At 42.9% G+C, this 18,770-nt stretch overlaps 2 protein-coding genes across 2 annotated transcripts in view; one reads left to right on the top strand and one right to left on the bottom strand.

The window, feature by feature from the left end:
* Positions 1-18,770, bottom strand: part of LOC133569897 (supervillin-like) — a gene marked incomplete at its 5' end in the record, with an annotated part of 172,032 nt that overhangs the window by 132,014 nt on the left and 21,248 nt on the right. The gene's annotated exons all lie outside the window — the stretch shown is intronic.
* LOC133569803 (supervillin-like) overlaps positions 1-18,770 on the top strand; it is a 51,075-nt gene that overhangs the window by 20,014 nt on the left and 12,291 nt on the right. The window contains exons 8-12 of the mRNA XM_061922425.1: positions 2,079-2,711; positions 4,799-4,833; positions 8,191-8,255; positions 10,076-10,209; positions 15,268-15,523. Of these exons, the coding sequence (XP_061778409.1) occupies positions 2,079-2,711; positions 4,799-4,833; positions 8,191-8,255; positions 10,076-10,209; positions 15,268-15,523 (1,123 nt within the window). The remainder of the gene's footprint in view (positions 1-2,078; positions 2,712-4,798; positions 4,834-8,190; positions 8,256-10,075; positions 10,210-15,267; positions 15,524-18,770) is intronic.

The following is an 18,770-nucleotide window of genomic DNA, read 5'->3' as shown; positions in this document are numbered from 1 at the left end:
ATACCAGTGTGACACTCCTTTATCTTCATGTTCATACCAGTGTGACACTCCTTTATTGTCATGTTCGTACCAGTGTGACACTCCTTTATAGTCATGTTCATACCAGTGTGACACTCCTTTATCTTCATGTTCATACCAGTGTGACACTCCTTTATCTTCATGTTCATACCAGTGTGACACTCCTTTATTGTCATGTTCGTACCAGTGTGACACTCCTTTATAGTCATGTTCATACCAGTGTGACACTCCTTTATAGTCATGTTCATACCAGTGTGACACTCCTTTATAGTCATGTTCATACCAGTGTGACACTCCTTTATTGTCATGTTCATACCAGTGTGACACTCCTTTATTGTCATGTTCATACCAGTGTGACACTCCTTTATAGTCATGTTCATACCAGTGTGACACTCCTTTATAGTCATGTTCATACCAGTGTGACACTCCTTTATCTTCATGTTCATACCAGTGTGACACTCCTTTATTGTCATGTTCATACCAGTGTGACACTCCTTTATAGTCATGTTCATACCAGTGTGACACTCCTTTATAGTCATGTTCATACCAGTGTGACACTCCTTTATCTTCATGTTCATACCAGTGTGACACTCCTTTATTGTCATGTTCATACCAGTGTGACACTCCTTTATTGTCATGTTCATACCAGTGTGACTCCTTTACCTCGGTGTAACACCGTGTATTTTGGTGTAACCCTGTGGACCTCGGCATAATCCCGTGGACCTCAGTGTAACCCCGTGTGCCTCAAGATAATTGCGTGGACCTTGGTATAACCCCCTGGACCTCAGGGATAATCGCGTGGACCTCGGGGATAATCACGTGGGCCTCGATATAACCCCTCGTACTTCGGCATAACCCCGTAGACCTCCGGATAATCGTGTGGACCTCGGTATAACTCCGTGGACCTCAACATAACCTCGGCGTAATCCCGTGGGCCTCGGTATAATCGCGTGGACCTCGTTGTAACCCCGTGGACCTCTGTTTAACCCCATGGACTTCGGGATAATTGCATGGACCTCGGCATAACCCCGTGGACCTCGATATAACCCCTCGTACCTCGGGATAATCGCATGGACGTCTGCATAACCCCGTGGACCTCGGCATAGTCCCGTGGACCTCGGTATAACCGTGTGGACCTCGATATAACCCTGTGGACCTCGGTGTAACCCCATATGCATCAGGATAATTGCATGGACGTCTGTAAAACCCCGTGGACCTCGGTGTAACCCCGTGGGCCTTGGGATAATTGCGTGGACCTTGGAATAACCCCGTGGACCTCGGTATAACCCCATGGACCTCAGTATAAACCAGTGTATCTGGGCATAACCCCGTGGACCTCGATATAACCCCTCGTACCTTGGGATAATCGCATGGACCTCGGCATAACCCCGTGGACCTCGGCATAACCCCGTGGACCGCGGTATAACCGTGTGGACCTCGGTGTAACCCCAGGTGCATCAGGATAATTGCGTGGACATCTGTAAAACCCCGTGGACCTCGGTGTAACCCCGTTGGCCTCGGGATAATTGCGTGGACCTCGGTATAACCCAGTGTATCTGGGCATAACCTCGTGGACCTCGGCATAACCCCGTGGACCTCGATATAACCCCTCGTACCTCGGCATAATCGCATGGACCTCGGCATAATCGCATGGACCTCGGCATAACCCCGTGGACCTCGATATAATCCAGGGGATCTCGATATAACCCCGTGGACCTCGGCATAACTTGTCTCTAACAGTGGTTTAGCTTGTTCGTTAACGTTATCTTAGCTTGTCTTTAACATTGTATTAGATTTTGGGGGTGATCTGGATCACCGTCTGCCTTCAGCTCATTTAAATAAAAAGTAAGTACATGTGGGAGTTCTTTGATGTTTTCTTGAGTATCAAAGGTTTTTGTCTTCAAAAACATGACGTCATGTTTTTGAAGTCGTAGAATTGTACACGGTTAGGTTGTATTTCTGCCCCACTCGTCAGGTCTTATCGGGTCCTTCAAGTGAGGAATGAGACAAAAACTAGGCGCAGTTCCTGAAGTATTAACCGGACTTTTGTCTCCCTGAAGAGTCCGAGTTAGGGAGAAGCTTGCGAAGGAAGAACGTCGCTACAGGAGCGCGGACGTGGTGGAAGGTCCTGTGTCCCGCAGACTGGTTCCTCCACCAGGAGGTCCAGATCTTGCTTACCTGTCCATGGCCTCCAGTGACCTGGACGAAGACCTGGGTGGTGTCCGGACACAAGGTCTACTGAGGAGCAGGAGGGCGGTGCTGCCCTCGGAGGTCCGTCGCAGGGAGAAGAGCACCGAGGACCCCTGTGGAGGACGGGGGGATGACGAGACCGGGACCTCCGGGCTCCTCCGGCTGGGTGGGGAAGACCCCGGAAGAAGAACCAGAAGGGAAACGCCCAAGCTCTCCAAGCCCACAGAAGACGTGAGGAGCAGAGAGACCGAGGACCGCGTCCATCAAACCTCTGCCGGTCACGTCCAGCCTGGAACGGTGCCGTCAGCGGGGGGCGCCACGGACCACGCGGCCAACACCAGCGCCGCAGGGGAGGAAGGCGGCTGTGCGCCCTTTGGGGAGCCCCGGCGGCTGCAGCAAAATAAGGAAGAGATGCCCCAGGACCGAATGGTGTCTGTGGCCCAGCTCAGACATTCCTACTTGAAGAAAACCTGCACACCTCCCAGCACACGCAGAGCTGAGCTGTAGGTGCAGCATGCTAGCATGCTAACATCATCTTTAGCTAACACCTGCTCCGTCGCTAACCTTAGCTTAGCTTGTCTCTAACCTTGGCTTAGCTTGTTCGTTAATGTTAGCTTAGCTTGTTCGTTAATGTTAGCTTAGCTTGTTCGTTAATGTTAGCTTTGCTTGTTCATTAATGTTAGCTTAGCTTGTTCGTTACTGTTAGCTTAGCTTGTTCATTAATGTTAGCTTAGCTTGTTCATTAACAACAAGAGCAACTTTAGCAACAAAAGCAACATGAGCAACTCTGGCAACAAGAGTAACTTTAACAACAAAATCACCACTAACTACATGAGTAACTTAAGTAACATTAGCAACTTAAGCAACATGAGCAATTTAAGCAATCTGAGCAACAATAACATTAGCAACATCAGCCACATTAGCAATGTGAGCACATTTGCTATGTGAGTGCCATTAACAACTATAGCAACATGAGTAACTTCAGCTTGAGCCACATTAGCAACGTGAGCTACATTAGCAACGTGAGCAATATGAGCATCATTGGCAACATGAATCACTTTAGCAACGTGAGCAACTTTGGCAACATGAGCAACATCAATCACTTTAGCAACGTGAGCAATATGAGCCTCATTAGCAATGTGAGCAACTTTGGCAACGTGAGCAACATGAATGCCATTAACAACACTAGCAACATTAATCACTTTGGCAACATTAACAACATGAGTGGCATTAACAACACTAGCAACATAAGCGAGTATGATTGATGTTGTAGTGTGGTCATGTGACAGACTACCACCTGGAACATTCTGTAACACACCTTGACTGTCTACTTCCAGTAACATTCTGTAACACACCTTGTCTACTTCCTGTAACATTCTGCAACATACCTTGACTGTCTTCTTCCTGTAACATTCTGCAACATACCTTGACTGTCTACCTCCTGTAGCAATCTGTAACACACCTTGACTGTCTACTTCCTATAACATTCTGCAACACACCTTGACTGTCTACTTCCTGTAACATTCTGTAACACACCTTGACTGTCTACCACCTGTAACATTCTGTAACACACCTTGACTGTCTACTTCCTGTAACATTCTGTAACACACCATGATGTGTCTACTTCCTGTAACATTCTGTAACACACCATGACTGTCTACCTCCTGTAACATTTTGTAACACACCTTGACTGTCTACTTCCTGTAACATTCTGTAACACACCATGACTGTCTACTTCCTGTAACATTCTGTAACTCACCATGACTGTCTACCTCAGGTAGCATTCTGTAACACACCTCGACTGTCTACTGCCTGTAACATTCTGTAACACACCATGACTGTCTACTTCCTGTAACATTCTGTAACACACCTTGACTGTCTACTTCCTGTAACATTCTGTAACACACCATGATGTGTCTACTTCCTGTAACATTCTGTAACACACCATGACTGTCTACCTCCTGTAACATTTTGTAACACACCTTGACTGTCTACTTCCTGTAACATTCTGTAACACACCATGACTGTCTACTTCCTGTAACATTCTGTAACTCACCATGACTGTCTACCTCAGGTAGCATTCTGTAACACACCTCGACTGTCTACTGCCTGTAACATTCTGTAACACACCATGACTGTCTACTTCCTGTAACATTCTGTAACTCACCATGACTGTCTACTTCCTGTAACATTCTGTAACACACCTCGACTGTCTACTGCCTGTAACATTCTGTAACACACCATGACTGTCTACTTCCTGTAACATTCTGTAACTCACCATGACTGTCTACCTCAGGTAACATTCTGTAACACACCTCGACTGTCTACTGCCTGTAACATTCTGTAACACACCTCGACTGTCTACTTCCTGTAACATTCTATAACACACCTCGACAGTTTACTTCCTGTAACATTCTATAACACACCTCGACAGTTGACTTCCTGTAACATTCTGTAACACACCTCGACAGTTTACTTCCTGTAACATTCTGTAACACACTTCGACTATCTACTTCCTGTAACACACCGAGTGTGATGTCACTCCTTCTTCCTCACACTCATGTTTGTCTTCTCTCTGCATTTTTTCAAGGTCGTGTGTGAGCTCCACCTTTGCTTCCAATGAAGGTAAAATCTTTGTTTCCGTATCCTTGACTCTCCAAAATAAAAGTTCTAATGACAAAGAAAACAATACTTGGAGCGTTCCAAATACTGTCCAAACTTTTTCCGCCAACAGTGGCATACTGAAAAAGGCAATAGTGATATTGGCAATGATAATCTGGTGATATGTGAAGTGTGGTGATATTCTGATGCAGTATTATGTTGCAACATTCTACATTTGAAATGACATATTTTCATCTACTGGACGTACACTGCATGGCAATAATAACTCAGGGTCAAAGTAATGCTAGTCACAATAATAAAATCAAAGAATATATATTACACATTACATTAAATAATAGTATGATGTTTTGAAGGCATATACAAATAACTACAATAATAAATGTTAAAAGAATATACATTTAATATTTATAATAGACTTTGAAGGACTATACATTTTTGTAAGTTTTAAAAGAATATGCACTTAATAATGAAAAGCTTTAAATGGACACCACATTGTTTGTAATTTACTTTAAAAGGACATCATGTTAATAATCATGTTATAAGCTTAAAAAATGATGTTCAATTCATATTATAATGAAAGTTTTTAAAGGCATATAAAATAACTATTATAAAAGTATTTAGGAGCTTAAGAGGTAGTCACCTGAAATAGTTTTCACAGGTGTGCTCGAAGCACATGAAGAGAATGCCAAGAGTGTGCAAAGAAGTAATCATAGCAAAGGGTGGCTATTTTGAAGAAACTACAATATAAAACATGTTTTCACCTATTTTGTTAAGTGCATAACTCCACGTGTGTGTGTGTGTGTGTGAGTGTGTGTGTGTGTGTGTGTGTGTGTGTATATCTATTTATCATATATATATCTATACATCTATCTATATATGTATATAAATGTATATATATGTGTATATATGTGTATATATATATGTATGTATATATATGTATATATGTATATATATATATGTGTGTGTGTGTGTGTGTGTGTGGGAAAAATTACAAGACTACTTCATCTCTACAGAAGTGTTTCATGAGGGGTTCCCTCAATCATCAGGAGATTTTAATGGAAGCATTCACATACAATGGTTTATATAGAGCACAGAGTGGGTGGGTACAAGCAGGCGTAGGGCGTGGTGATTGGCTCATGTGTTACCTAGGAGGTGTTTCTGTCTGTGACGGCATGTTGATAGGATTTCACTGCGCTTGTTGAGGGATGACAGGTCTGGACGATATATAATAAACAGTTTCTCTTTTAAGCATAGGTTGCATCTTTTATTACCACTGTTGTAAGGTGTGCTGGATGCAAGAATTTGGCGTGTTATTGAATATTCAACATTATTGTCTTTGAGGTTCCAAATGTGCTTGGTTCGCTTCCTTTGGTCCGGATGACACAATGTCGAATATTTCCAAAAACAATTTGAAATGTGGACTCGTCAGACCACAGAACACTTTTCCACTTTGCATCAGTCCATCTTAGATGATCTCTGGCCCAGAGAAGCCGGCGGCGTTTCTGGATGTTGTTGATAAATGGCTTTCGCTTTGCACAGTAGAGCTTTAACTTGCACTTACAGATGTAGCAGCAAATCATTGTATTCCGTTTATATTTACATCTAACACAATTTCCCAACTCATATGGAAACAGGGTTTGTATATATATATACATATATATATACATATATATATATATATATATATGTGTATATGTATGTGTATATATGTAAATATGTGTGTGTAGTAAGTTGTGTACACCTAATCAGTGTTGTTGTTGTTTTGTACAGCTGCTAAGTAGAGTAAGTTGTGTACAGCAGTTGTTGAGTGGTGATGTAGTTGTGTACATCTGGTGGTGTAGTTGTGTACATCTGGTGATGTAGTTGTGTACATCTGGTGGTGTAGTTGTTTACATCTGGTGGTGTAGTTGTTTACATCTGGTGGTGTAGTTGTGTACATCTGGTGGTGTAGTTGTGTACATCTGGTGGTGTAGTTGTGTACATCTGGTGGTGTAGTTGTGTACATCTGGTGGTGTAGTTGTGTACATCTGGTGGTGTAGTTGTGTACATCTGCTGGTGTAGTTGTGTACATCTGGTGGTGTAGTTGTGTACATCTGGTGGTGTAGTTGTGTACATCTGGTGGTGTAGTTGTGTACATCTGCTGGTGTAGTTGTGTACATCTGCTGGTGTAGTTGTGTACATCTGCTGGTGTAGTTGTGTACATCTGGCGGTGTAGTTGTGTACATCTGGTGGTGTAGTTGTGTACATCTGGTGGTGTAGTTGTGTACATCTGGCGGTGTAGTTGTGTACATCTGCTGGTGTAGTTGTGTACATCTGGTGGTGTAGTTGTGTACATCTGGTGGTGTAGTTGTGTACATCTGGTGATGTAGTTGTGTACATCTGGTGGTGTAGTTGTGTACATCTGGTGATGTAGTTGTGTACATCTGGTGGTGTAGTTGTTTACATCTGGTGGTGTAGTTGTTTACATCTGGTGGTGTAGTTGTGTACATCTGGTGGTGTAGTTGTGTACATCTGGTGGTGTAGTTGTGTACATCTGGTGGTGTAGTTGTGTACATCTGGTGGTGTAGTTGTGTACATCTGGTGGTGTAGTTGTGTACATCTGCTGGTGTAGTTGTGTACATCTGGTGGTGTAGTTGTGTACATCTGGTGGTGTAGTTGTGTACATCTGGTGGTGTAGTTGTGTACATCTGCTGGTGTAGTTGTGTACATCTGCTGGTGTAGTTGTGTACATCTGCTGGTGTAGTTGTGTACATCTGGCGGTGTAGTTGTGTACATCTGGTGGTGTAGTTGTGTACATCTGGTGGTGTAGTTGTGTACATCTGGCGGTGTAGTTGTGTACATCTGCTGGTGTAGTTGTGTACATCTGGTGGTGTAGTTGTGTACATCTGGTGGTGTAGTTGTGTACATCTGGCGGTGTAGTTGTGTACATCTGGTGGTGTAGTTGTGTACATCTGGCGGTGTAGTTGTGTACATCTGGTGGTGTAGTTGTGTACATGTGGTGGTGTAGTTGTGTACATCTGGTGGTGTAGTTGTGTACATCTGGTGGTGTAGTTGTGTACATGTGGTGGTGTAGTTGTGTACATGTGGTGGTGTAGTTGTGTACATCTGGCGGTGTAGTTGTGTACATCTGGTGGTGTAGTTGTGTACATCTGGTGGTGTAGTTGTGTACATCTGGTGGTGTAGTTGTGTACATCTGGTGGTGTAGTTGTGTACATCTGGTGGTGTAGTTGTGTACATCTGGTGGTGTAGTTGTGTACATCTGGTGGTGTAGTTGTGTACATCTGGTGGTGTAGTTGTGTACATCTGGTGGTGTAGTTGTGTGTGCTGCAGTCTGACCAGAGTCTTGTGTCGTCCTTGCAGCTGAAGAGGAGAAAGTGGACGATCGAGCTAAACTGAGTGTGGCTGCTAAGCGCTCGCTCTTTAGGGTGAGACCTTTGACCTTTGACAGCTGACCTTCACACCTGTCACACAAATGTTCATGTTCACACCTTTCTCACCTTGAGACAACAACACTTAATTCTCTACTCTCTCATCCTTGTCGTCATCCTTCATGCACCATCCTCTCATCCTTGTCGTCATCATTCATGCACCATCCTGTCATCATTGTCATCCTTCTTCATGCACCATCCTCTCATCCTTGTCATCCTTCTTCATGCACCATCCTCTCATCCTTGTCATCCTTCTTCATGCACCATCCTCTCATCCTTGTCGTCCTTCTTCATGCACCATCCTCTCATCCTTGTCATCCTTCTTCATGCACCATCCTCTCATCCTTGTCATCCTTCTTCATGCACCATCCTCTCATCCTTGTCATCCTTCTTCATGCACCATCCTCTCATCCTTGTCGTCCTTCTTCATGCACCATCCTCTCATCCTTGTCATCCTTCTTCATGCACCATCCTCTCATCCTTGTCATCCTTCTTCATGCACCATCCTCTCATCCTTGTCATCCTTCTTCATGCACCATCCTCTCATCCTTGTCATCCTTCTTCATGCACCATCCTCTCATCCTTGTCATCCTTCTTCATGCACCATCCTCTCATCCTTGTCGTCCTTCTTCATGCACCATCCTCTCATCCTTGTCATCCTTCTTCATGCACCATCCTCTCATCCTTGTCATCCTTCTTCATGCACCATCCTCTCATCCTTGTCATCCTTCTTCATGCACCATCCTCTCATCCTTGTCATCCTTCTTCATGCACCATCCTCTCATCCTTGTCATCCTTCTTCATGCACCATCCTCTCATCCTTGTCATCCTTCTTCATGCACCATCCTCTCATCCTTGTCATCCTTCTTCATGCACCATCCTCTCATCCTTGTCGTCCTTCTTCATGCACCATCCTCTCATCCTTGTCATCCTTCTTCATGCACCATCCTCTCATCCTTGTCATCCTTCTTCATGCACCATCCTCTCATCCTTGTCATCCTTCTTCATGCACCATCCTCTCATCCTTGTCGTCATCCTTCATGCACCATCCTGTCATCATTGTCATCCTTCTTCATGCACCATCCTTTCATCCTTGTCAACCTTCTTCATGCACCATCCTCTCATCCTTGTCATCCTTCTTCATGCACCATCCTCTCATCCTTGTCGTCATCCTTCATGCACCATCCTGTCATCATTGTCATCCTTCTTCATGCACCGTCCTCTCATCCTTGTCATCCTTCTTCATGCACCATCCTCTCATCCTTGTCATCCTTCTTCATGCACCATCCTCTCATCCTTGTCATCCTTCTTCATGCACCATCCTCTCATCCTTGTCATCCTTCATGCACCATCCTGTCATCATTGTCATCCTTCTTCATGCACCGTCCTCTCATCCTTGTCATCCTTCTTCATGCACCATCCTCTCATCCTTGTCATCCTTCTTCATCCTGTCATCCTTGTCGTCATCCTTCATGCACCATCCTGTCATCATTGTCATCCTTCTTCATGCACCATCCTCTCATCCTTGTCATCCTTCTTCATGCACCATCCTCTCATCCTTGTCATCCTTCTTCATGCACCATCCTCTCATCCTTGTCGTCATCCTTCATGCACCATCCTGTCATCATTGTCATCCTTCTTCATGCACCATCCTCTCATCCTTGTCGTCCTTCTTCATGCACCATCCTGTCATCATTGTCATCCTTCTTCATGCACCATCCTCTCATCCTTGTCATCCTTCTTCATGCACCATCCTCTCATCCTTGTCGTCATCCTTCATGCACCATCCTGTCATCCTTGTCAACATTCTCCACCAGGAGCTGGAGAAAAACCTCCTTGGAGTCAGTAAGCCGCACTCTAGGAACACTGCGGTCGAACGCCGGCTCAGACGGACTCAAGACCGATCCAGAACTCAACCAGTCACCACGGAGGAGGTGGTCATCGCTGCCACGTGAGTCGCTCCTTCACACATGTTTAACTCCACACATCACATGTTTAACTCCACACATCACATGTTTAACTCCACACATCACATGTTTAACTCCCCACATCACATGTTTAACTCCACACATCACATGTTTAACTCCACACATCACATGTTTAACTCCACACATCACATGTTTAACTCCACACATCACATGTTTAACTCCACACATCACATGTTTAACTCCACACATCACATGTTTAACTCCACACATCACATGTTTAACTCCACACATCACATGTTTAACTCCACACATCACATGTTTAACTCCACACATCACACATGTTTAACTCCACACATCACATGTTTAACTCCACACATCACATGTTTAACTCCACACATCACATGGTTAACTCCACACATCACATGTTTAACTCCACACATCACATGTTTAACTCCACACATCACATGTTTAACTCCACACATCACATGTTTAACTCCACACCTCACATGTTTAACTCCACACCTCACATGTTTAACTCCACACATCACATGTTTAACTCCACACGTCACATGTTTAACTCCACACATCACATGTTTAACTCCACACGTCACATGTTTAACTCCACACATCACATGTTTAACTCCACACGTCAAATGTTTAACTCCACACATCACATGTTTAACTCCACACATCACATGTTTAACTCCACACGTCACATGATTAACTCCACACATCACATGTTTAACTCCACACATCACATGTTTAACTCCACACATCACATGTTTAACTCCACACATCACATGTTTAACTCCACACATCACATGTTTAACTGCACACGTCACATGTTTAACTCCACACATCACATGTTTAACTCCACACATCACATGTTTAACTCCACACATCACATGTTTAACTCCACACATCACATGTTTAACTCCACACATCACATGTTTAACCCCACACGTCACATGATTAACCCCACACATCACATGTTTAACTCCACACATCACATGTTTAACTCCACACATCACATGTTTAACTCCACACATCACATGTTTAACTCCACACATCACATGTTTAACTCCACACATCACATGTTTAACTCCACACATCACATGTTTAACTCCACACATCACATGTTTAACTCCACACATCACATGTTTAACTCCACACATCACATGTTTAACTCCCCACATCACATGTTTAACTCCACACATCACATGTTTAACTCCACACATCACATGTTTAACTCCACACATCACATGTTTAACTCCACACATCACATGTTTAACTCCACACATCACATGTTTAACTCCACACATCACATGTTTAACTCCACACATCACATGTTTAACTCCACACATCACATGTTTAACTCCACACATCACATGTTTAACTCCACACATCACACATGTTTAACTCCACACATCACATGTTTAACTCCACACATCACATGTTTAACTCCACACATCACATGGTTAACTCCACACATCACATGTTTAACTCCACACATCACATGTTTAACTCCACACATCACATGTTTAACTCCACACATCACATGTTTAACTCCACACCTCACATGTTTAACTCCACACCTCACATGTTTAACTCCACACATCACATGTTTAACTCCACACGTCACATGTTTAACTCCACACATCACATGTTTAACTCCACACGTCACATGTTTAACTCCACACATCACATGTTTAACTCCACACGTCACATGTTTAACTCCACACATCACATGTTTAACTCCACACATCACATGTTTAACTCCACACGTCACATGATTAACTCCACACATCACATGTTTAACTCCACACATCACATGTTTAACTCCACACATCACATGTTTAACTCCACACATCACATGTTTAACTCCACACATCACATGTTTAACTCCACACATCACATGTTTAACTCCACACCTCACATGTTTAACTCCACACCTCACATGTTTAACTCCACACATCACATGTTTAACTCCACACGTCACATGTTTAACTCCACACATCACATGTTTAACTCCACACGTCACATGTTTAACTCCACACATCACATGTTTAACTCCACACGTCACATGTTTAACTCCACACGTCACATGTTTAACTCCACACATCACATGTTTAACTCCACACGTCACATGTTTAACTCCACACATCACATGTTTAACTCCACACATCACATGTTTAACTCCACACATCACATGTTTAACTGCACACGTCACATGTTTAACTCCACACATCACATGTTTAACTCCACACATCACATGTTTAACTCCACACATCACATGTTTAACCCCACACGTCACATGATTAACCCCACACATCACATGTTTAACTCCACACATCACATGTTTAACTCCACACATCACATGTTTAACTCCACACATCACATGTTTAACTCCACACATCACATGTTTAACTCCACACATCACATGTTTAACTCCACACATCACATGTTTAACTCCACACATCACATGTTTAACTCCACACATCACATGTTTAACTCCACACATCACACATGTTTAACTCCACACATCACATGTTTAACTCCACACATCACATGTTTAACTCCACACATCACATGTTTAACTCCACACATCACATGTTTAACTCCACACATCACATGTTTAACTCCACACATCACATGTTTAACTCCACACATCACATGTTTAACTCCACACCTCACATGTTTAACTCCACACCTCACATGTTTAACTCCACACATCACATGTTTAACTCCACACATCACATGTTTAACTCCACACATCACATGTTTAACTCCACACATCACATGTTTAACTCCACACATCACATGTTTAACTCCACACATCACATGTTTAACTCCACACATCACATGTTTAACTCCACACATCACATGTTTAACTCCACACGTCACATGTTTAACTCCACACATCACATGTTTAACTCCACACGTCACATGTTTAACTCCACACATCACATGTTTAACTCCACACGTCACATGTTTAACTCCACACATCACATGTTTAACCCCACACGTCACATGATTAACCCCACACATCACATGTTTAACTCCACACATCACATGTTTAACTCCACACATCACATGTTTAACTCCACACATCACATGTTTAACTCCACACATCACATGTTTAACTGCACACATCACATGTTTAACCCCACACGTCACATGTTTAACTCCACACATCACATGTTTAACTCCACACATCACACGTTTAACTCCACACATCACACGTTTAACTGCACACATCACATGTTTAACTCCACACGTCACATGTTTAACTCCACACGTCACATCTTTAACTCCACACGTCACATGTTTAACTCCACACGTCACATGTTTAACTCCACGCGTCACATGATTAACTCCACACATCACATGTGTAACTCCACACGTCACATGTGTAACTCCACACGTCACATGTTTAACTCCACACATCACATGTTTAACTCCACACATCACATGTTTAACTCCACACATCACATGTTTAACTCCACACATCACATGTTTAACTCCACACATCACATGTTTAACTCCACACATCACATGTTTAACTCCACACATCACATGTTTAACTCCGCACATCACATGTTTAACTCCGCACATCACATGTTTAACTCCGCACATCACATGTGTAACTCCACACGTCACATGTTTAACTCCACACATCACATGTTTAACTCCACACATCACATGATTAACTCCACACATCACATGTTTAACTCCACACATCACATGTGTAACTCCACACGTCACATGTTTAACTCCACACATCACATGTTTAACTCCACACATCACATGTTTAACTCCACACATCACATGTTTAACTCCACACATCACATGTTTAACTCCACACATCACATGTTTAACTCCACACATCACATGATTAACTCCACACATCACATGTTTAACTCCACACATCACATGTTTAACTCCACACATCACATGTTTAACTCCACACGTCACATGTTTAACTCCACACATCACATGTTTAACTCCACACATCACATGGTTAACTCCACACATCACATGTTTAACTCCACACATCACATGTTTAACTCCACACATCACATGTTTAACTCCACACATCACATGTTTAACTCCACACATCACATGTTTAACTCCACACGTCACATGTTTAACTCCACACATCACATGTTTAACTCCACACATCACATGTTTAACTCCACACATCACATGTTTAACTCCACACATCACATGATTAACTCCACACATCACATGTGTAACTCCACACGTCACATGTTTAACTCCACACATCACATGTTTAACTCCACACATCACATGTTTAACTCCACACATCACATGTTTAACTCCACACATCACATGTTTAACTCCACACGTCACATGTTTAACTCCACACATCACATGTTTAACTCCACACATCACATGTTTAACTCCACACGTCACATGATTAACTCCACACATCACATGTTTAACTCCACACATCACATGTTTAACTCCACACATCACATGTTTAACTCCACACATCACATGTTTAACTCCACACATCACATGTTTAACTCCACACATCACATGTTTAACTCCACACATCACATGTTTAACTCCACACATCACATGTTTAACTCCACACTTCTGCATAACCTTGTATTTGCAGCACTCGGGAGACACTTTTGTTAATAAATAAAGGGGATTGCATCAGATTATTTGGTATAATAGTAATGAATAATTAACTAATAATTATCATGAAACTTTTTCAAACCAGGTTTAAAAAAAAGCTTCCTCTTGTTGCATGAATATGGCTTGAACATTTTTTGTTTTAAATTAATTTTCATTTAACAAAAATAACATACATATATTAAGATTTTTGTTAAATGAAAATGATCCATTGATTCAGAATGGAAGTGATGTGAATCAACTTTTATGTGCAGCTCTAATAGTCATTGTTGTTCTAATTTATATTTCTAATGACTATCATTATGATCAGTGATCATCATTTCAAGTTCTTACTGCTCTGATTGTGAAGTTTGGCGGTTTTGGACTGCAAGCTGCATGGCCACAAAGTATGATGCTGTGCTTGTGACCGACTGCAGCCTGCAGGCGACGTCGCATCACAACAACGTCACGCGGGAACCCACACCAGACCTCCAGGAGGCGGAGACCAGGGTGGGGGGTGGAGTCCAAGAGGAGGCCGACCTCTGCACTCTCAGCCTGGCGGAGAAGATGGCGCTGTTCAACCGACTAGCTCAGCCCGCCAGCAGAGTGACTCGCAGCAGGCCCGACACTCGCCAGCGCAGGAACAACACTCGCTACCAGACTCAACCCATCACTCTCAAACACCTGGAGCAGGTAGGTAGAACCATCTACATCTTCTACATGCTAGTAGGTAGCACCACCTACATCTTCTACATGCTAGTAGGTAGCACCACCTACATCTTCTACATGCTAGTAGGTAGCACCACCTCCATCTTCTACATGCTAGTAGGTAGCACTACCTCCATCTTCTACATGCTAGTAGGTAGCACCACCTACATCTTCTACATGCTAGTAGGTAGCACCATCTACATCTTCTACATGCTAGTAGGTAGCACCACCTACATCTTCTACATGCTAGTAGGTAGCACCACCTACATCTTCTACATGCTAGTAGGTAGCACCACCTACATCTTCTACATGCTAGTAGGTAGCACCACCTACATCTTCTACATGCTAGTAGGTAGCACCATCTACATCTTCTACATGCTAGTAGGTAGCACCATCTACATCTTCTACATGCTAGTAGGTAGCACCATCTACATCTTCTACATGCTAGTAGGTAGCACCATCTACATCTTCTACATGCTAGTAGGTAGCACCACTTACATCTTCTACATGCTAGTAGGTAGCACCACCTACATCTTCTACATGCTTGTAGGTAGCACCACCTACATCTTCTACATGCTAGTAGGTAGCACCACCTACATCTTCTACATGCTAGTAGGAAGCACCACCTACATCTTCTACATGCTAGTAGGTAGCACCACCTACATCTTCCACATGCTAGTAGGTAGCACCACCTATATCTTCTACATGCTAGTAGGTAACACCATCTACATCTTTTACATGCTGGTAGGTAGCACCACCTACATTTTCTACATGCTAGTAGGAAGCAACACCTACATCTTCTACATGCTTGTAGGTAGCACCACCTACATCTTCTACATGCTAGTAGATAGCACCACCTACATCTTCTACATGCTAGTAGGTAGCACCACCAACATTTTCTACATGCTAGTAGGTAGCACCACCTACATCTTCTACATGCTAGTAGGTAGCACCACCTACATCTTCTACATGCTAGTAGGTAGCACCACCTACATCTTCTACATGCTAGTAGGTAGCACCACCTACATCTTCTACATGCTAGTAGGTAGCACCACCTACATCTTCTACATGCTAGTAGGTAGCACCACCTACATCTTCTACATGCTAGTAGGTAGCACCACCTACATCTTCTACATGCTAGTAGGTAGCACCATCTACATCTTCTACATGCTGGTAGGTAGCACCATCTACATCTTTTACATGCTGGTAGGTAGCACCACCTACATTTTCTACATGCTAGTAGGAAGCAACACCTACATCTTCTACATGCTAGTAGGTAGCACCACCTACATCTTCTACATGCTAGTAGGTAGCACTACCTACATCTTCTACATGCTAGTAGGTAGCACCATCTACATCTTCTACATGCTAGTAGGTAGCACCATCTACATCTTCTACATGCTGGTAGGTAGCACCATCTACATCTTTTACATGCTGGTAGGTAGCACCACCTACACCTTCTACATGCTAGTAGGTAGCACCACCTACATCTTCTACATGCTAGTAGGTAGCACCACCTACATCTTCTACATGCTAATAGGTAGCACAACCTACATCTTCTACATGCTAGTAGGTAGCACCACCTACATCTTCTACATGCTAGTAGGTAGCACCACCTACATCTTCTACATGCTAGTAGGTAGCACCACCTACATCTTCTACATGCTAGTAGGTAGCACCAGCTTCTTTATTTTATGGTATCAGGTAGGAGCAGCTTCCTCTTCTACATGGTAGCAGATAGGACCAGCAGGTTCTCTATGGTAGAGGGGCAAAAAAAATATATTCGTATCTGAATCAGGATTCTTATTTGCCCCTTTTCTACATCGATTTTGATGTTTCCCACCCACCACCACGAAAAGAATACCTACCGGAATCAACAAAAGGCTATCGATGCTGTCATCCAGCAAAGCTGAATTCGACCAAGCAACCCCCCCGTACTAGAAAGCACTTGATGAAAGCGGATACAACTTCACCCTCACCTATGAACCCACCCCAGGAAACCAACCAAAAAAGAGCAGAAAACGAAACAACATTATCTGGTACAACCCTCCATACAGCAAAAACGTCTCGACTAATATTGGCCACAAGTTCCTCACTCTGATCGACAAACACTTCCCCAAAGGCAACACCCTAAGAAAAGTATTCAACAAGAACAGCATTAAATTGAGCTACAGCTGTATGAATAACATCAAACTAATTATTTCAAACCACAATAAAGCAATTGCAAAAGGGCCGTCTGCCCCTAGACAGAACGACTGCAACTGCCGCATAAAACCCGATTGCCCTCTCAACGGGGGGTGCTTACAAACATCAGTCGTTTACCTATCGAAGGTAACACGCAAGGACATTAACACATCCGACACGTACGTAGGATTAACCGAGGGAGCGTTCAAAACAAGATGGAATAATCACAACGCCTCCTTTAGAAACCAGACTTTGCAGAATTCTACAGAACTCAGCAAACACATTTGGAACCTCAAAGACAATAATGTTGAATATTCAATAACATGGCAAATTCTTGCATCCAGCACACCTTACAACAGTGGTAATAAAAGATGCAACCTATGCTTAAAAGAGAAACTGTTTATTATATATCATCCAGACCTGTCATCCCTCAACAAGCGCAGTGAAATCATTTCAACATGCCGCCACAAACGGAAACACCTCCTAGGTAACACATGAGCCAATCACCACACCCTACGCCTGCCTGTACCCGCCCACTCTGTGCTCTATATAAACCATTGTATGTGAATGCTTCCATTAAAATCTCCTGATGATTGAGGGAACCCCTCATGAAACACTTCTGTAGAGATGAAGTAGTCTTGTGATTTTTCCCACATCTACATATATATATATATATATATATATATATATATATATATATATATATGTATATGTATATATATATATATAAAATATATAGGTACAGGCAGGCGTAGGGTGTGGTGATTCGCTCATGTGTTACCTAGGAGGTGTTTCCGTCTGTGACGGCATGTTGATATGATTTCACTGCGCTTGTTGAGGGATGACAGGTCTGGATGATATATAATAAACAGTTTGCATCTTTTATTACCACTGTTGTAAGGTGTGCTGGATGCAACAATTTGCCATGTTATTGAATATTCAACATTATTGTCTTTAAGGTTCCAAATGTGCTTGCTGAGTTCTGTAGAATTCCGCAATGTCTGGTTTCTAAAGGAGGCCTTGTGATTATTCCATCTGGTTTCAAACG

The sequence above is a fragment of the Nerophis ophidion genome, linkage group LG15 (genome assembly GCF_033978795.1).
Source record: "Nerophis ophidion isolate RoL-2023_Sa linkage group LG15, RoL_Noph_v1.0, whole genome shotgun sequence".
Classification (NCBI taxonomy): domain Eukaryota; kingdom Metazoa; phylum Chordata; class Actinopteri; order Syngnathiformes; family Syngnathidae; genus Nerophis; species Nerophis ophidion.
Note: the sequence above shows the minus strand (reverse complement) of the source record. Positions and strands in the feature narration are given on the sequence as shown.